Source organism: Corvus moneduloides, chromosome 16 (assembly GCF_009650955.1).
Source record: "Corvus moneduloides isolate bCorMon1 chromosome 16, bCorMon1.pri, whole genome shotgun sequence".
In the NCBI taxonomy this organism is placed as follows: domain Eukaryota; kingdom Metazoa; phylum Chordata; class Aves; order Passeriformes; family Corvidae; genus Corvus; species Corvus moneduloides.
Window position 1 is genome coordinate 7,080,607 of NC_045491.1, and position 19,562 is coordinate 7,100,168.

The 19,562-nt window shown below is 59.7% G+C and overlaps 1 protein-coding gene across 1 annotated transcript; it reads left to right on the forward strand.

Annotated features, from left to right (window-relative positions):
* The first annotated feature begins 7,743 nt into the window (after nucleotides 1-7,743).
* Nucleotides 7,744-18,685, forward strand: FSCN1 (fascin actin-bundling protein 1). Its single transcript, XM_032125812.1, has 5 exons — nucleotides 7,744-8,644; nucleotides 15,266-15,422; nucleotides 15,904-16,025; nucleotides 16,283-16,450; nucleotides 16,542-18,685. Exons 1-5 carry the CDS (start codon nucleotides 7,822-7,824, stop codon nucleotides 16,742-16,744), a joined length of 1,473 nt encoding a protein of 490 aa, XP_031981703.1. The 5' UTR covers nucleotides 7,744-7,821; the 3' UTR covers nucleotides 16,745-18,685.
* The last annotated feature ends 877 nt before the right edge of the window (nucleotides 18,686-19,562 follow it).

Genomic DNA, 19,562 nt, shown 5'->3' on the forward strand with positions numbered 1-19,562 from the left:
CTTGAGCAGATCAAGGAACCATCCCGATCTCCACCGGTTTCATTTGCATCTTAATACAAGCAGTCCCAATTCAGGAGTCACTGAAAAATCCATTCCGGGTTTTCCCCCATTCCATACACCGGGAAAAATCCATTCCGGGTTTTTCCCCCATTCCATACACCGGGGAAAATCCATTCCGGGTTTTCCCCCCATTCCATACACCGGGAAAAATCCATTCCGGGTTTTCCCCCCATTCCATACACCGGGAAAAATCCATTCCGGGTTTCCCCCCCCCATTCCATACACCGGGGAAAATCCATTCCGGGTTTCCCCCCCCATTCCATACGCCGGGAAAAATCCATTCCGGGTTTTCCCCCCATTCCATACACCGGGGAAAATCCAGTCCGGGTTTTCCCCCCATTCCGTACTCTGCGAAAAATCCATTCCGGGTTTTTCCCCATTCCGTACTCCGGGAAAAGTCCATTCCGGGTTTTCCCCGTGCCGTGCTCCCTCCCCCTGCCTTTGCCCGATGATGAGAGCACAAATTGGGGCAATTTTTCTGCGCATGTGGGCTCACGGACACGGCACACAGGGTCATGGGCACCAAGATGCGCCCTGCCTGTGGGGTCACGCACACCAGTGCGCGTGCTGCACACAGGATCACGCACACCGCGTGTGAGAGCACGCACATGTGAGCCCCCCCAGCCCCAGCACCGGCCGCATGCCCAGAGCTGGGCCCCTGTGCCGAGGTTTTGGGTGTCAGGGCGGCGCCCGCATTCCTGCCGTCCCGGGGAACTCTCACAGCCAGTGTGGCCAGAGCTCCCCCAGCCCTGATCCCTCCTTGTGGTCATTCGCCCACGGACAAAGCCAGCCTGTCAGCACTGGGCGAGCAAAGGGAGCTGTGGGACAGCCGGAGATGAGGGGGTCAAAAGCCCCCCCACCTCTCACTGCCACTGCTTTCACACCAGCAGCTTCCAAGTTTGCTGAGCTGGAGATCAGATCTGGCCCTTCTTTGCAGGGGACACAGGGAATCACGGAATCCATGCCCAATGGAATTACTCTCAACTCATCAAGGGGCTCCAGATTCTGGGACTTCCCCCCACCTTAGCCACCCCTCCTTGCAGATGCCACAGGAAGAACATCTTCAGCTTTCAGCCCAGATGTGGTTTTCCACAAATCAGATGGCAAGCACAGCTGGACTCCTGCTGCCGCAGTTTCTCCATGTGCAGAACTCCGTCCAGCCCCACTACAAGGATGCACAGGAAGCCCAGACACCGAAGGGAGATGGGCATGGATGTACATAAGGAGATATATGCAGGGCTGTGAGGACTCCTGGGCTGTCCAAGGGCCAATATCCTGGTCTGGGACAACACTCCCTTCCCTCCTGCCTTCAAGCAGCCATTCCATCCGAGCAGGTCGGTTTGTGTCACTGGGACAAGCAGGGCTGGGGGCTGCAGACCCCCCCGTCCAAGGGGTTCTGCTGCTGGGAGAGTCTGCAATCCCATGAGAAAATGCAATGGGGAGCAAGGTACTGAGTCACCTGGGGACTCAGTTCAATTCCTTTCACCACTTCTCACATTTCTCAGTCCAGTGGCTCAACTATAGTCCCATTCCTTTCTGCATCCAATAAAAAAAAGAGAGGGACTACGGTGCCCCTGGACCAGCACCAACAGGAATCAAGAAGGACCAGGTGGGAGGTGCAGGGCTAATCCCCAAAGGCCCCATTCCTAATCCTGACTAATGGACTCTTTTCACCATTGACAATGGAGTTATCCATCTGGAAGGGGATCTCTGGGCCCAGGAAGGCACAGCTGGTGGGGCCAGGGCTGGGCAGGGAGGTTTGACCCCTCCCCGCAGCCTGAAACTGCTGCTTCCAGCCCCTTCCCTGGCCAAAATCCCACCTTCCTCCTGCAGGTAAGGATGCACACTCTGCTGCTGCCCTGTAATGCCCCAATGTCTCCATCAAGGAGTCAAACAACTCCCTCGCCTCCTCTCCAAGTCACAGGCTGTAAAAGCCCCCCCTGTCCCTCTCAGCCCTTTATAGGGATCCCACGGGACATCCCAGCTGGCTCCTATTACTGCTCCTATTACCAATACCTCGTCCTTGAAGCAGGGGGTGTTTGGGGGGAATCCCCTGGTCCTGCTGGGGCTTGACCTCAGTTTCTCTCCAGGCTGAGCTTCAGCCCCCTGACCCCACCAGAGGGGATTTGTGCACCTGTGGGTGCAGCCCCCGAGGGGGTCTTGGCACCAGTCCCCTGTGACAGCATCCTGCAATGTCCATGTCCCCTCTGAGTCCTGTGAGAAACTGGGGAGATGGCAAACACAAAACCACGAGCTGTCACCTCCTCCTCACCCCCTATCCACAGAGGCTTGATCAGAGTCTGCTCATCCCCGTTCCTGATGTCCCCCCTGCTGCACTCTGACTCATTTCCAAGCCTTCTCCATCCCTCTTACGTCCTCTTTGGGATGTGCTGTGCTCCATCTCAAGGTGAGGATGGAACCACAGCGTCGTGTTGGGTCCTGCCGGAGGTCGGGATCACCATCCCAGCCATGCTCAGACCAGATGCTGCAGATCCAGAGAGCAGATGTGCCCTGGGAATTCAGGCAGTAAACGCCTGAACCTTCCCTGCCTTCCCTTCCTCTGCCCACCAAACCCTCTGGCAGTCCTGGATGAGGCTGTGAGCAGAGGCAGCATTGGACACAGTGCATGGACTGGATCCAGGCATGACCGAGTGAGGAAATCAGAGCAGAAAGGAGCTGTTGTCGCACGCTGAGTCACCTGCTCTGCCCGGCTGCCGACTGCCTGGGCCGGGCTATTTTGGAGCTGCGTGGGAGATGCTGATAGCACACTTTCTTCTTCCCTGCAAACTCCTCTGTGCTGACTCTGCGCTGCAGCAGGGAATTAAAAGTGGGGACAGGCAACAGGGATGGCACTGGAGTCTTCCTCTGGGCCTCCTGCTTGAGGTTTCACAGCTACAAAAACCCGCAGAGCTCTCACATGCTCCGCTTGCAAACTGGGCAGCAAGGAATAAACATGTTCTAATTTTCTTTTTTCCTGTTTTTTTTCCTTCTTTTTTTTTTTTTAAAGGCTGGAAAGCATCCCTTGACAATTGATTATTTTGTCCCACAGAATGCCCTGTGTCTCTCATGTCCTGCTCCTGGGCACTTGCACAGGATTACAAGAGCCTTGTGTCCCAGCAGAGCCCCCGGGGACCAGGCAGGGCACAGGGTCCAGGACAAAGAGCATCGTCCCCACTACAGAGGTTAATCACTGCTACACAAAAGGTCTTTTAAGCTTTCCTAATAAAATTCCTTCTCCTGCTGGATGAACCAAGCTCTGGCCTCCACCCCACCTCCGCAGGGTCCTTGGGGGAGACAGAGGAAGGGGCAGGTTTTCGCTTTAGTTTCTGGTAATGTGAAAACCACACCAGAAAACACCAGAAAATGAACTAGGGCAGGAAGAGAGGGACAAATTCCCAGTGCAGACTGTGTGCTCTCATCCACTTCCTTCCTTCATTTGCCAGTGTCCAACATCTAAACTGCTTGAAACAAGGTACTTCAAGCATTTCCATCCCTTTTTGTTCTCTGGATGCAATTAAATTATGCTAAGGGGATAAATCCAGCTAATAGAGCTGAGCAAGCCACATGACCAGTGCCATGACTGATCCTGATGTCCAGGAAACAGGAACTTGGCTGAGCCCCCATCACACTCCACCACTGTCCCTTGCTTCCCGAGCAAACCCCCTTGGGGCAGCATCCCATGGGAAAACATCCCTGGAGCTCGATCTGCCTCTCCAAGCCCCTCTCTTAGGGCTGCTCTTTGTTTTCCCTGGTGCTGCTGCGTTTTTTTTTTAAATACAGCCTAATACAATTTTAATGAGGCCGAGGCGCCTGCCAACTGTCGGGAGGGCCGTCGGAGAACCTCTGCGGAGCTGGCTGGTGGCATATGGCAGCGAGGCCGGGGCAGCCGGGCACCCCGGGGCGTCCCCGTGGCCCCCAGCAGCAGCAAGGGACAACTGGGGACCTGGGAAAATTCAGCCTCCAGCCAGGATGTTGAGTCTCCACCTGGGACTCGTAGTCCCTGATCTCTGGGTGGTTTTGGCAAAGCCCTTTATCCTGCTGGACAACAGCTCGATGGCTGCATAAGGTCACCTCATCCTGCACAAGGGCTCCCGTTTTCACAAACCCTGTCCCACGTGGGATGGGCGTGGCTGAAGAGACGGTGACCACCAGCAGTGCATCCCCAATCTCTGCTGAACCACCCCTCCGTGGGGTGAGCGGGCATCTGCATTGTGGGGGGGCTTCCCAGGCCCTCCTTGGCCATCTCACAGCCACTGTCACCACCAAGTGGGACATCAACACCCCCAGGATGGGCTTGTGTGTGCCATGGACACTGAACAGTGCGTGGGTGTCCCAGGGAAAGCAGGTGACTGGTGTCCACTCTGCTGGGGGTGAAAACCGATGAGCAGCCCCCTCACAGTGAGGCCCCAAACTTGCTCCATCAAGGAAGGACAAGGAGGGCTTGGGCCAGGCTGGCGGCCGGGATGTGGCTTGAATCCAGGGGACAGATGTGTGCCAAGGGAGGGAGCAGCTTTGGACACCCTGTGCCACAACTGTGCCCAAGGGTCTGTGTACTCTGGAGGGCAGGAGGGGGACACACAGCCCAAAGCATCCCTGGCTGCTGTGCCCCGGGCTGGTGCTGCTGCCTCCACGCTGCCCCTTCACCTGGGGACATCTCCCACTGCCCTGGGATGGCTCCACTGCCCTCCTGGGAACACTCAGCTGGAACAACCCATTGCACCCTCAAACTCTTCGCCAGACACTGCCGTACCCTGCTTTTGCTGGCTCTGTCCCCTCTGAGCCCCTGTGCCTGCCCCTGGCACCGTGCCAGTGTGCCCTGCATCCCACCCTCCCTGCAGTGTGCAGCTCTGCCTTCCCAATATCGCAAGCTCAAATGAAAATCCCGGGATTGCTCACAAACGAAGCCCGGCTGCCACATAAACTGTCCAGGCAAGCATGAAAATCTGAGGGTGTTTCTGTGCCTGAGGCAGGCAAGACAGGGGTCACTCCATGACCAGGACTCCTTTTCTCCTGGCTTTTCTCTTTTGGAGCTGGGATCTCTTTGAAGTCCCAGTGGATGAGTCCCACAGCCCCTTCAAGAGGATGTGGCCGCCTCATTCTGGAAAGCCCTTGTCATGGATGCCGTGTGCCAGGGATTGGGCCTCCTGCAGGAGCGGTGGTGGGAGGGCTGGGGGGATGACCTCAGAAGCATTTAGTCACGGTGGCTTGCAAAGATGATGGGAAATGCAACGTACAGAGGGAAACCCAGCGCCTTTCCTACCACTCCAGTGTGCCGGGACGCATGGATGCACTTGGGGAATGAGCTTTGGCTGCTGCACCCCCAAGTCAGGGGAACACTGGGCACCCTTTGCCACCACAGTGACATGTGAGGAGGTCTCAGATGGTGTTTGGGGCTCTCCCATCCCCCAGGAGCACAGGGTGCAGGCAGGGTGGTTGCAGGCAGGGTGGGTGCCCACTCTGGAGGGACAAGATCTGCTGAGCCAGGCAGTGCCATCCATCCAGGCAGTGCCATCCATCCACACAGTGCCACCATCCAGCAGTGTCACCCATCCATGCCACGCTGCTGGGCGGTGGGGAGAAAACAGGGTGGGTTTTTCTTTCTCTGCATAATTGCTTTTTTTTGTTGTCGTTGTTGCCGTTGTTGAGGAGAAAAGCTGTTTCTTTCCTGGCCTCATCACCATCTGCCCGTGGCGGCCGGGGAAGGCAGAGACCAGCAGCTGTGGGTCCGGGCAGCTGCTCGGCCTCACGGCCAGCTCTTAATGCAGGGGGCCTTTGAGCCAGAGCAGCAAAAGGGATTTACTGGATCTGCCTCACTGGAGCTTGGGGGGGACCTATTTCCAACCCACTCAAGAGGCTGTGAGGTTGGCTCTGGTAGGCAATGGTCTGTCTGGACTTGCAGGGCTGGGCAGCAAGGATGAGCACAGAGCAGGGCTGGGCAGCAAGGGTAACCATAGAGCAGGTCTGGCCAAGACTTCCAGGAAAACAAAACCCATCCCAAGCTGGCAGGTTTGCCCTGGAGAGGTTGTGCCAGTGACCCCTGGGCAAGGGCGGGTGGTGCTGGCTGGAGGTGGAGCAGAGGCTCTAACCAGTACAGCCAGTGCAGAACCAGTGGAGCCTGAAGGGCCTTGGGAGGTGGGGTGGGATGCCATCCTGCCTGGGGCTGATGAGCCTGAGGCAATTCTTTGTGCCAGCCCTGAGCACACACTGTTGTGCCCTTGAAGCCATGCCCACACTCAGCTCTTCACTTGTCCTGCTTCAGCTGGGACAGGCAGTTTAACTCCCTGATCCAGCTGAAAATCACCCCATCTGTCCTTCCCATCATCCCTCTTTCTCCAATTTTCTGATTCTGCACGTCCCCCCAGCCAGCTCCCCCCAGTAAGCTCAGGGCTGTGCTTGAGCCAGCTTCAAATTGACCCCTGTGGCTGTACTCCTGCTTATTGGTTTGTGTCCCTGTTACAGACACAAGAAGTGTCCCTGTCCCCAAGGAGCAGTGGGCAGCACCCTTGGGCAGCACAGGCAACCCTCCCCAGGCTGGACTCTTCCTGTCTCCAGGTCAGTCCTCCTGTAAGTGCCACCAGACCATGGCCTCACATGCACAGCAACACTGTCCACCCACCCCCTGAGAAACAGCCTCAAAATGCCCCCTTGTGCAGGAGTGCCCCTGTTTCTTCTTCTGGATTTGCTGAGGGAATTCAGTTCCCCAGGGCCAGGATGCTCCAGCCTCACTGGTGCCTGGCACAGGGCGCTGAGATGGCTCAGAGATGGCAGGAGGCCACAGCATCCGTCACCCTTCTCCCCATCTGTCCCACAGCCTTGTGGCATGGCCAACAACCCAGGAGGGACAGAGGGGTGCAGGGGGGTCTGACAATGTCTTGGAGTGGGATGTGGGATGTGCGATCAGAGGGATTCTTGCAGTGCAGGAGAGGGACTTGCAGTTCAAATTGGTGTTGTGCAGTGCAAGGGGTGGTCTCATAATATGGGGGGTCCTGCAGTGCTTAGGGAGTCTTGCAATGTGTAGGACCCTGCAATTCAAGGAGGGGTCTTGTTTTACAGTGGGGGTCTTGCTATGAGTGTTTGGGGGTTCTTCAATTCGAGGGCCCCCTTCCTGGAGGGGTCTTTCCATGCTGGACTTGTGCTGGAGGAGGAGGTCCTGCAATTCATGGATGCTCCTGAAATGCATGGAGAAGTCTTGCCACGCCAAGGGGTCTTTCAGTGTATACAGGGTGGTCTTACATTTCAAGGGGACCCTTGCTGTGCTTGGAGCAGTCTTGTCATGAAGTGAGGACTTGCACTGTGTGGGGCCCCTGAAATGCAGGGAGGGGTCTTGCCATGCACTGGGGACTTGCGGGGGGGGGGGTGTCCCGTGATTCAAGGAGCCTCCTGAAATGCATGGAGGGATCCTGTTATACACTGGGAGTTTTGCAACGTGGGAGGATCCTGCAATTCATGAGGGCTTTTGTAATGCAGGGAAGGGTCCCCGCAAGCAGGGGAGTCCCGCGGGAGGGAAGTGGGGGTGATGTCCTGCGACTCGAGGGGGCTCTGGCTGCGCCTGGCGGGGTCCTGGCCTGCCTCGGGGCCCCGCGGCGATGCGGGGGGCGGGCGGGGGTCGCGGTGGGGGCGGCCCCGGCGGGCGGGGGGTGCGGGAGGCGGTGCCGCGGCCGCGGCGCTATAAAGGCGGCGGCGGCGGGGCGGGCGCGGCGGCGGCGGTCGGTGTCGTTCGCTCGGTGTCGGTCGCTCGGTGTCGGTCGGCGGCGGGGCAGGATGACGGCCAACGGGACGGCGGAGCCGGTGCAGATCCAGTTCGGGCTGATCAACTGCAGCAACCGGTACCTGACGGCGGAGGCGTTCGGGTTCAAGGTGAACGCCTCGGCCGCCAGCATGAAGAAGAAGCAGATCTGGACGCTGGAGCAGGACGGGGAGGACTCCAGCGCCGTCCTGCTCAAGAGCCACCTGGGCCGGTACCTGGCGGCCGACAAAGACGGGCGGGTGAGCTGCGACAGCGAGGAGCCGGGCCCCGACTGCCGGTTCCTGGTGCTGGCCCACGGCGACGGGCGGTGGTCGCTGCAGTCCGAGCCCCACCGCCGCTTCTTCGGCGGCACCGAGGACCGCCTCTCGTGCTTCGCTCCCGCCGTCTCTGCCGCCGAGAAGTGGAGCGTCCACCTGGCCATGCACCCCCAGGCCAACCTCTACAGCCTGGCCCGCAAGCGCTACGCGCACCTGGGGCCCCGCCGCGACGAGCTGGCCGTGGACCGCGACGTGCCGTGGGGCGTGGACGCGCTCATCACCCTCCTGTTCGTGGACCAGCGGTACAGCCTGCAGAGCTGCGACCACCGCCTGCTCCGCAGCGACGGCCGCCTGGTCCCGGCCGCCGAGCCCGGCACCGCCTTCACGCTGGAATTCCGCTGCGGAAAGGTGGCCTTTCGCGACGGGGAGGGCCGCTACCTGGCCCCCTCGGGGCCCAGCGGCACCCTCAAGGCGGGCAAGAGCGCCAAGGTGGGCAAGGACGAGCTCTTCGCCCTGGAGCAGAGCTGCCCGCAGGTCGTGCTGAGAGCCGGCAACGATAGGAATGTCTCCACCCGGCAAGGTACGAGGGGACGGGGACTGCGGGTGCGGGGAACGGGACACCTCGGCCGCCCGCCCCGGAGTCCTGGGGTGTATCCGCCTCGGGGTGCGCCCCTGCCTCCCTCGGGTATCAGCTTCCATCGGGCATCGCCCGCCCCCAGCAACCCCTTGCATCCCTCCGGCATCACTTCCCCTGCATCTCCTCAGAATCGCCGCCTCGGAGTGGCCCCCCTGCAGCACTGTCCCCCCCAACCCCCAACATCTGCTGCCTTCCTGCAGCAGCCACCCCACAGGCTGCCCCCCTGCATTCCTCTGCCATCGCCTCCGTAGCGTCGTCCCCCCCCGCTCAAACCCCTTCTCACACCCCTCCCCTGGAGCCGCCATCTCCCCCGGGCACCCCCTGCACCCCTCAGCATGGCTGCCCGCGGTCCCTCCCCCAACGCCCCATCACCATCCCCCCGCATCCCTCCCACATCCATTTCCCTTCCCCCTCCCGCATCCCTTCAGCATCGCCTGCCTGGGGGCCCCCATCCCTCCGGCACCCCCATCCCCGCACCATCGCCTCTGCAGGGCGCCCGGGGGGGGGGGGGGGCAGGGATGGCGAGGGGCCTGCCTTGGGGTGCAGGGATGGACGGGGAGGGGGGCTGGGAGGGGGTGGATGGGGTCTTCCCTCGCCGTGAAGGAGGCAGGGCTGTTTCCCTCGCCTTCCTTCCTGTGGAGCTCATTGTTCGCCCAACAAAGCCTCCACCAACCTCCCCCTTGCCCGAGCACGGCTGAGCCATGTGCCCAGCGGAGCAGGGAGGCTGCGGGTCCCACCGGGGGCTCTGGTTCCCCTAGGGGCTGGAGTTCCCATGGGTCGGGGGCTGGGTGGCAGCGTTACATAAAGGGCTTTGCCAAAACGCCCGCATCCTGCATCCACCCGCACAAAGGGAGCCGTCCCTCCGCACTCGCTGCACCGGCCCCGTCCCCTCCGCTCGCCGGAGGGGCCACGGTGCCACCCGCCTCGGGGACCCGGTCACATTCAGAGCTCCCCGGGCACGTGGCCGCCCGCTGCCCGCGGGTGCCCACCGAGCATCCCAGCCCCGCACCCAGGGGTCCGTGCTGGAAGATGGGGGGTCCCCGCTCTGCGATGCCGGCGGTGCCCGGTGTGTGCCGTGGGTGCCCCGGGGCTCATCGCCGGCGCGCCAGGTCAGGCCGGCGCACGCCGGGTGTGGGATGGGTACGAGCATGCAGCAAAGCCTGGAGGAACAGCGGGGAATTTTTTTTGTGTGTATGTATTTCAAGGTTGCTGCTTAACCCTGATCCGTGCCCGGGCAGCTCCGTGCAGGGAGCTCCCTGCATTTCTCCTGTCCGAGGGCAAATCCTGCGCTGCAAAGCAGCCCCTTAAAAATCAATAATAAAATCTGCCAAGATGGGCAGTGGGGGTTGTTTTCCCAGGCATGGGGATTTGGGGAAGAGGAGGAGAGGATGGCGGGAGGCTGCCGCAGCGCCGTGGGGGAAGGGCTGCTGCAGCCCTTTGTCACCAGAGATGGGGAAACCAGATGTGGGGGGAGATGTGAGGGACGGAGTGGTGGCGGTGGGGGACCCCGTGGTGGGGGGGTGGCCCATGGAGCGGGTGGGAATGCTGCTGGCCGACCCTCCGCTTTGTCTAATTCGGAAGGGATGGGGGAGCAGGAAGGGGGGGAACAAATCTCCCCAGCAACAGAGGGCTCTGGGCTGTGCCCGGCCCCTTTCCAAGCAAAATACAGCGGGAAGGGCCGCGCTGGGGCTGCACATCCTCACTCGAGTCCGTTTTGGCTGGAGAAGCCGTTTCCACCCGGTTTATCCCTCCTGATGGCAGGGAAAGGCTGGGAGCTGCCGCTTTCTGGGGCTCATCCTCCCTTCTCCCATTGTGAAAGCGCCGTGTCCCAAGGTTGCCAAGAAGGCAGCAGAAACAGCCGTCGGAGGAAGCGGTTCCAGACAGCCCTTTCCCCGGCCGAGCTGATAAGGGCCATGCTGCTGGCAGATGCTCCCATGGTCACTGGGGATGGGGGATGTGGGATGCGGGCAGGGAGTGACTGTAGCTCGACACAGCCTCGTGGGAAAAGGCAGCTTGTTCCTGCGTGGAGTCAAGGAGGGAGCAGGGATGGCAGTGGCTGTCCCCCCTCTGCCCCATGGGAGGAGCAGAGATGGGTCCGTGGGGCTCTTCTGTGGTTCCCTTGGCTGGGATCCAGCTTTGGAACAGAATTGTCCCACCAGTGCCAGGTCAGCTCCTGGCTTGGAGTCTCCTCCCTGTCCCAGGGATGGCCGGTGTCAGCATCCCCTGCACACAGGGAACCACGCCACAAACACCCCCAGGGCAGGAAGGGATAACCCCAGGGGCTGGGGATATGCACCCCTCTTCTGCCTCCAGCCCTTCAGGACAGGATCCCCGGGCTCCCTGAGAGTTCCCATCTCCCCATCGCACCTCAAACGGAGCGGAGCCGGGTGCTGCCAGCAGCGAGCAGCCTCCTCCCCGCTTAATGGCTCCTTTCTAGCCCGGCTGCGGCAACAAAGGGCCCTTTGTGGGCGCGAGGGTCCCGGGGGCAGAGCGCTGGCGTCCTCCCCGCTGGGCCCCTGCCAGCCCCCCGCCCGCCCGAGGTGTGCCCCTGCCCCCCACCCGCATGGGGGAGAGGATGGGCTGGCTCGGGAGTGAGGAATTCCAGGAAACGGGATCTGGGGAGGAGGGCGAGCGAGAGCAGCGGTGAAGGGAGCACGCCTGGACATGCCGCGTTGGCAGCGGGGAGCTCTGCCCTGGGGCCAGGAGCCCTCCCGGCATGGGCTGAGCCGGATTTCCCCCCCCAGTTCATCGTGGTGCCACGGCAAGGCAGGGAGATGCGGCTCCAGGGCAGGGGGCACGCTCGGATGCAGATTTTCCGTGCAGTGGCCTGCTGACACTTGGGGGATACCACAAAGCCACAGGAAATCCACAGGGAAGGAGGGGTGGGTTTTTCAGGAAGTTCATGTTTCACCCCTCCCCGTTACCCCTTTGCGGAGCTGCACCCCCAGCAGAGGAGCTGCTGGTTCCCCGTGCTCCAGGCTGTTGGATTTAGACAAAAACCTGTTTGGATTTCTGCGGGGGTGCAGTGTAAGCCCAGCTGAAGGGCAGGGAGGGGGCAGGAGGAGTCTCTGAGCACGTGTGCGGGTGCAGTGCTGGGTGGAGGTGCCAGAGCCCCGCAGGGAGCCCAGACCCGACCTGTGCTGGCAGTCCCATCCTGAAATCCTGCCCCGCTGCCCTGAGGGCCTGGGGACACTGCAGGGTGCTGCCGGCACTCCCGTGGAGGAATCCAGGCTCGGTTTTTTTGGACATAACCGTGGGGTTTTTGAAAGGAGAGTTGGAAGATGGGAAAGGTGCTCCTCTCCATGGAGCTCATCCCACTGGCTTCCCAGGATGGCTCATGGGAGATGTTCTGTGTGATTTGAGTGCACAGGGAAAGTTTTCTACATGCCTTGAATGCCCCCACGCTGTGTCTGCAGCCGCCCATGGTGTGGAGGTCAACACAGCTACAACAAACTCTGCTTCTTTAGAGGGAAGAGCTCAGCTCTGTGGGAAGTACAGGAAGGTGTGTGCCTGCTCTGGGATGGCCATAGGCCTCCTGGTACATCCACAGTCATGGCTGGAGAGCAGCCAAGGCTCCGGCATCAATCCTGCAAACCCACGAGCTTGGAAACCTCGGTAGCCGAGGACTCGGGGGGCCTTTTCCTGCTCTCTGAGGACCTCAAGCCCAGGGACTCGGCGTTAGGAAGCCCTGGGGAGACAACAAGCCTCAGCCTTCCCAACCTCTGCGTTTTCCCCCAGATCCCTGTAGCAAACCCACGTTGCAGACGGAGCTGGAGGACATCCCACGCTGGGAATTTTGGGGAGCACAGGCGTACCTGCACCCCCCTCCCAAAGAGCCGCCGTGTGCTCGCCCCCCTCCTGCCTCCAGCTGTAATTAGCAGCTTCGTCAAGGTCAGGAAGAGCAGTGCCAGCTCCAGACTGTAAATTTACCAAGAGCATTAATTAATCCATGATTGCAGTGGGAGCGGCCGCGGCTCCCTGCCACAGCCCTGGGCTGCCACAGCAGGGGGGTGGCTGTGGGGACAGCCTGTCCTCCACCGCGGGGACATGGGGACATCTCTGTGGGACCCCGTGCTTCCTGCAGTTTCCCCCATCCCGCCCAGCTCCGAGCCCCCAACTTTCCCGCTCCAGCCCAGTTCCAGCCCTTTGAAGCCTCCTCCTGCCCCAGCCGTAGCCGCATTCCTTTGTGCTGAGTCGGTGTAACCCAACCCCGCGCTGCTTTTGAGGAGGGGGCGGTGGGAGACCCTCCTGCTGCCGGGTCCTTCCAGGCATCGGGGAAGCCAAAGCTCCGTGAAAGGTGAGGCTGGCAGAGAGGTGGAGGAGGCCGGTGGGTGCACTGTGCTCCGTGCTGGGGGTCTCTAGGGAGAGGGAATAGTGTTTGGAGGCTCCTGGCACTCCCTGTCCTGTCTCCAGCCTGGCCAGTCCTGCTCTGTGGCACACAGCATCCCCCTGGGCCCTGCAGGTCAGCGAGTTCTTCCCAGAAAAGTGCAGTGAGCGGAAGCACCACCCCCATTCCTCCCCCACAAACCACAGGGACCCACAGCTCTCGCAGGTTTGGGGGCCCCAGCGGTGCTGCCAGCCTTGAGGGATGGGCTGTGTCCCCCAGGGTCACCTCCCCACAGCCCAACCTCACTGTGAGCCCCTGCAGAGCCCCTCTCTCTCTGTTTTACAGCTCTGGATTGGGGCTGGAGCTGCCTGACGCCAGGATGCAAAATCAAAACCAAATGTTCCCACAACCGCCAGCTCAGCCCCCGGCAGTGCTGGGAGGCGGCGAGTGTGAGATGGCTCTGGAGCCGAGGACGTGGCCAGTGGGGCTGGGCTGGTGGCCATCGGCACCCATTGGCCCCTGTGCTGCCCAAATACCCTGGGGAGAGAAGCACCAGGGTGGATGAGTGCCCATCAGGAGAGTAATGGAATCACAGAATGGTTGGGTTGGGAGGGATCACGGGCAGGGACACCTTCCACTAGAATGGATTATTCCAAGCCCCATCCAACCTGACACTGATGAACCCTTCCAGGGATGGGAGCTGCAGAAGGCACTGGAGGGTACCTGGAGAGGGGGGGGGGATGCTGTGAGCAGAGTGGCAGCCATAGACCAGTTAGGATGTGGGAGATAAGATTATGGCCAACAAAACGAAGCCTTCAAAGCCTGATCCCTTTGGGAACAAAACCCGATCCTTTTGGGAAAGGTGAGAGATGGATATGCAAAGCAGAGGCTGCTCCTGGGCACTGGGATGGGGCCTGTTTGGAGACACAGATGGGTGATGTGGAGCCCCAGGGAGCTGTGTCTGCAGGACAGCTGTGTGCAGCTGGTGAGATGTCCTGGTGGCTTCCCAGAGCAGTGGGGCCACCAAAACTGCAGTCCTTGAAGCCCTTCCAGTGACTGTGTACAGCATTGAAATCCCAGCAGCCGAGAAACTGGATGCATTGTGGAGGTGTGAGGGGCTGAACACATGGCCAGCCCCCACCTCCTTCAGCTGCTCCTCATCAGACTCATGCTCCAGAGCCTTCCCCAGCTCCGCTTCCCTTCTCTGGACATGCTCCAGCACCTCCATGTCTTTACTTTAGTGAGGGGACCAGAACTAGACACAATGTGGACTTGAACCCTTTGCACTCGTGCAGCAGGGAAGGATGCAGGTGTGTTTGGCTTTGGAAAATTCATCCAGTTCCTCTGAACTCCCATTTCACTAAGCTCAGCAGTGGGGCTGAGCTCTGCTCTCCAGCTCCCTCCCCAAAACCCAGAGCTCCACCATTGGCTTTGGATACAGCTTGTGGCTCGCATCCCCAAAGTGTTTTTAGGCTGAAATCCACCAGGCTGGAGAGCTCTGGAGCAGTTTTGGCCCCGCTAGCCCTGACTAAGCAGGTTTGCTCGGGCTCAGTGCCTGAGGTGGATGCACACATGGCTGGCGGTGGCCCAGGGCTGTGGCCAGTGGCCCCAGGACCAGCTGCATCCACCTCTGCGAGGGAAATGCTGTCTCTGGTCCCTTGGGCACAGGGATGGGCCATCCTGGCTGGCAGAGCTGGGGGACAGGCTGGTGCTGATGATTTTGGGGTGTCAGGGAAAGGCTTGGCTGCCCTAGGGCTTTCCTAAGCCTCCTGTCCCTGCACACCTCACTGCCCCAGCGAGACGTGACAATTGTGGATGAAAAACGGTGCCACGGTCCTTAAACACGCCATGAGCTGGGATTCATGGGTGCTGCAGCGGCCTCTGCTAATGGGTTGAGTAACCTGGCTGTCACCTTTGGGAAAAACTGTAGCCCTTTTCCTTATAAAACATCTACATTGGTCTTTGCTTCATTGTAATGGAGCTGCTGAGTCAGGAGTGGAAGCTCACGGCTGCCCAGTCCTTGTTTAGGGCCTTAACACCAAATATCCAAATGAAAACTTGGATTTGAACTCCAAATGCCAGAGGGGAGATCTGTGTGAGGGATTTGGGAGCCACCAAAGCTCACCCAGGAAGCAGGAGCCCCTCTCATTTGGGTTTCCTGGGCTGCCCTGCACCTGGACCTGCTGGAGGTGGGTTGTCGTCCCACCCCCCCATCTCCATCTGTCTCTGCTCTGTAGGGATGGACCTTTCAGCCAACCAGGACGAGGAGGGTGACCAGGAGACCTACCAGCTGGAGATCAACAAGGACACCAAGAAATGCGCCTTCCGGACCTACACCGGGAAGTACTGGACCCTCACCTCCAACGGGGGCATCCAGTCCACCGCCTCCACAAAGTGAGTCTCCTGTCCCCAGCAGCTCAGGGCAGTGCCTGGGCTTCAGAGAACCCTCTGCATCTCCCAGGGGAATTCAAGGGGGATTTTCCAGCGTGGGTGCTCACACCAAATGCTTCCCAGCAGAGGCAGTGCATTCCTGGGAAAGCCAGGGATGTGTCGGGGCTTGCCGCCCACGATGCTCTGGAAGTCCCTGGGGCCACATAATCCTTCCCGGCTGGCTGGGGCTGTCGAAATGCTTTGCCCTGCAGTGCAACTCTGAGAGCCAGGCGGAAACCCCAGAAGTGCCTTTGGCTGCCTTGCCTGTCTCCTGCCTGTGGGGCGAGGGCTTCCCAGCAGGATGGCCACCACAACACGAGTCATCCTGCAAAAACAGATCAAATCGGGCTCTCCCGATCCAGCCGTGACCTTCCCAAGCCAGCAGGGTGGCAGTGGCAGGGTCCCTCTCTGTCACACCCCACTGACTGCCCTCTCTGCCCCACAGGAACGCGAGTTGCTACTTTGACATCGAGTGGTGCGACAAACGCATCACCCTGAAAGCTGCCAACGGCAAGTACGTGACAGCGAAGAAGAACGGGCAGCTGGCAGCCTCCATGGAGACAGCGGGTAAGGAACCCTTGGGCACGCCACACCAGGACAGCAGGGAATGAAAAAAGCCTTCCCAGAGCCAGGCTCTTCTTCCAAGTGGTGTTCAGGCAATAAGTTCTCTTAGTGACTGATGTGCTGTGAGATGAGGGGACAGATGGGGTGGATGAGAAATGGGTGGGGGGCACAGCCCCTGCTCCTCACTGCTGCCTGCCAGCTTTGGGGTCTGGCTCTGTGCCCCCCCGGCTGCTCTCACAGCCCCTGTCCCCTCGGCGCAGGCGAGACGGAGCATTTCGTGATGAAGCTGATCAACAGACCCATCATTGTCCTGCGCGGCGAGCACGGCTTCATCGGCTGCCGCAAGGTCACCGGCACCCTGGACTCCAACCGCTCCTCCTACGATGTCTTCCAGCTGGAGTTCAACGACGGGGCCTACAACATCAAGGGTGAGTGCCCGGGGTGGCTGCAGGCTGGAGGGTGGTGGCCTTTGGGGTCCCCATGCTGGCTCACGAGGCCACCGTGTCCCCTCTCCTGCAGATACCACTGGGAAGTACTGGATGGTGGGGAATGAGTCATCCGTCACCAGCAGCAGCGACACCCCTGTGGACTTCTTTTTTGAGTTCTGCGACTATAACAAAGTGGCCATCAAAATCAATGGCAAATACCTGAAGGGCGACCACGCTGGGGTGCTCAAGGCATCGGCCGACACCATCGACGCCTCCACCCTCTGGGAATATTAATGCACTTTAGGGTACCTCCCATTGCCAACTTCTCTTTCCCTTCCTGTCCTCTTTTCCTTTGGGTTCTGTTTCTCCTCTCTGTAACAGGATTTTCAGACTGGCTTGCCCTTCCCTCCTGCCATAGAGTTGGTGCATTAAGTGGGAGGTGGGTGTCCATAAATCCCTGTAAGAACTGGAAAAGTGGTGGGGCTGCCTGCCTATAGCTTTGTAGAGGGGTCTGTCTCTATCCCCCCCATCCCTGCCTCCCTCCAGGTTTGCTGGGCTTGGAAACCTCTGTATTCCCCTCCTGGCCCCAAGCATCACCTTAGGTAGTTTACTTGCCTCTCCTCAATTTAAAAAAGGGAATAAGATCACCTCTGTGCTCGCTTCTGCCATATCAGCACTGGCACTGCCTCAGACTGTGCTGCCAGTGGCCCCTGGAGCATCCGTCCTGTCCTGCCCTGCTCCGACCAGGGGTGGAGTGATGCTGCTGGGCTCAGCTGGCTCCTCCTGGCCTGCCCCAGCAGCTTCTCTCCCCTCCTGGACTGTGGGGCAGGTTCATCCCCAGCTGAGCTGTAAGAGGTGACCTTGCATATCACAGCATCCCTGGGGATGGGGCTGGTGTGTGCCAGCACATCCCTGTGGAAGGGCCAGCAAGCTGCCCCTCCCCCAAACTCCTGGAAATGATTCTTTAGGGTGATCCTGTCTGGAAAGCCTCAGCCTTTCATCTCATGGAGCCCCGTGCTCCTCCTGTCCCTCCACCCCTCCTTGTGCTTCTGGCTCTGGAGGAACATCCCAGACCCTGATGGTGGGTCCAGCCTGCCCCGAGGCTGGTCCTGCTGCTGTGCCTGGAGGGGAGGGTGCGGGGGGACACAGAGCCAGCCCGTGCCAGGGTGGGGGCTTCATCCAGCCCATCTCCGGTGGGCTTCGGTCCCGGCAGGAGCCGGGCTGGCCGACGTGACTTCCCCGGGGCAGTGGCTGGAAGCATAAACTGCAGATTTTGGTTTACAGAATAGAAAAGTTCCTTAGCAAACTTTGCACAGTGATATTTGCTGAGTACCTTTGTTGTTGTTTTTCTCTCGTAAAATACTGGAACAGTGAAGTGACTCACTGAACACCTAATGCTGAATTAGGAAGCGCCCACTCCCGCGGGCACCCTGAGGGGGCAGCTCCCAGTCCCACCATCCCCAGGGCACCTGGGCTGGGCTCTCATGAATAGCAACCCTACTGGAAAAGGAAAAAAGAAAAAAAAGACCAAAACAGTATTTTTGTTAGTCTCTATTTATATATGCTCTCCATGGCACTGTGTGACCAGCTGTTGTCTGTACTAGGTCTGCATTAGAGTTTAACGCTGTCTGTAACGGGTGATGCTGTGTGTTCCTTAGGGTGTTGAAAGGCACTTTATCCTTTGGGGCCTTCCCAGGGCCGGTATCTGCTCCCTACAAACATACCAAGGAGCCTTTTCCCGCGTGGGCCCCCTCTGGAGAGGGGTAGTGCTGGTCCCACCCCACGCCAAGGGTGCTCTCGGCATCACTGCCGTGCCAAACCGGGGCCGGTCCCTACTGCCGGAGGCCAGGCAGGGGCTCATCAGCCTTAAAGCCATGAGGAGGGACTCCCCTCCACAGGAGCTTGGTGCTAAATTCAGCTGGGAGAGCGAGTGGCTGTCCCCAGGCAGGGGGACAACTCCAGGCGGGGGTCCCTCACGGGCGCAGGGGAACCCGGCTGGGACTCTACCTCGGCTCTGCGCTCACATCCAGGGGTGCCCGTGCCCCCCGGCACCATGTGTCCCCCTGGGGACCAGGCTGCCCCTCGAAGGACCGAGTGTCTTGAAGCCCTGTGTGACCCTGTGACTTGACACACTCTCACTGGCCTTCACCCCCTCCCCGTGTCACCGCCTCCCCATCCCTGTCACGGTCCGAACCACGTAATTCCCGCTCTGGCTTCTCCCGTGTGACACTAGGTCAACATCTCTCCTGTTTCCTCTTACCGGGTGTCGTGACTCTCTGAAAACATCTCACTCTGAAAATTTAAGTTTTGGGTTTGTTCAGTTTTTTTTTATTATTATTATTTTTTTGTAAGTGCCATTTGTATAACTTAAAAAAGAAAATAGCTTCAAATGGAGAAAGATGACTTAAAAAAATAAAACCTGCATTCGGATTCAAACTGGTGTGTGATCTGTTGGGGCTGCAATGGCCTTTTAATGAGGGAAGAGCCTGAGCGTGCAGAGTTGGGGTCGTGGAGCCTTTATCTGACAAAAGTTGAGCTGGTTCTGGAGGGTTGAGGAGCTGGGTGGGGAAGGGAATGGTGACCAAGATGCTCCAAAGAAGTGTAAAGGCAAAGGCACCTGGAGGCTGGGTCACTTCTGGAGATGCTCAGAGCAGCCTGAAGCCACCGAGCCCATGGGCACCTGGGGATGGGTGACCCATGGATGGGGCAGGACCACCTCAGCTGCAAACCAGCTGTGCCCCCACAGAGCTTTTTCTCTTGATTCAGGCATTTCATCTCCATAGGATGACCCAGGTGGGAGGGAAGAGCACTGGGATGGGAGGTCTGGGTGTATGGTTGGGTGGGGGTCAGCAATCAGCCTGCTTTACTTGGGGATGTGGAAAAGGGAAAGATAAAGGACTAAAGTGGGGAGCGCAGCCCAACCCACGTCCTGCCAAAGGAGCCAGGATGTGCCCCCAGCCCTCTCAACAGCTGAAAGCAGCCCTGAAACTCAACCAACAGCACCTCCAGCACCTGCACCGAGAGCAGCCAGAGCTTCCCTGCCTGTCACCACCACAACCTGGCTGGGCACCGACAGGCTCCTGCCTGCCTTGAAAAATGTAAAGCTGTTTGG

What these genes read in the sequence shown, in the direction of transcription:
- FSCN1 (XM_032125812.1), top strand. Translation starts at nt 7,822, where the DNA reads ATGACGGCCAACGGGACGGCGGAGCCGGTGCAGATCCAGTTCGGGCTG. An exon ending in CAGTCCACCGCCTCCACAAA is followed by an intron (nt 15,423 to 15,903) that starts GTGAGTCTCCTG and finishes TCTGCCCCACAG; the next exon opens with GAACGCGAGTTGCTACTTTG. An exon ending in CGGGGCCTACAACATCAAGG is followed by an intron (nt 16,451 to 16,541) that starts GTGAGTGCCCGG and finishes CCTCTCCTGCAG; the next exon opens with ATACCACTGGGAAGTACTGG.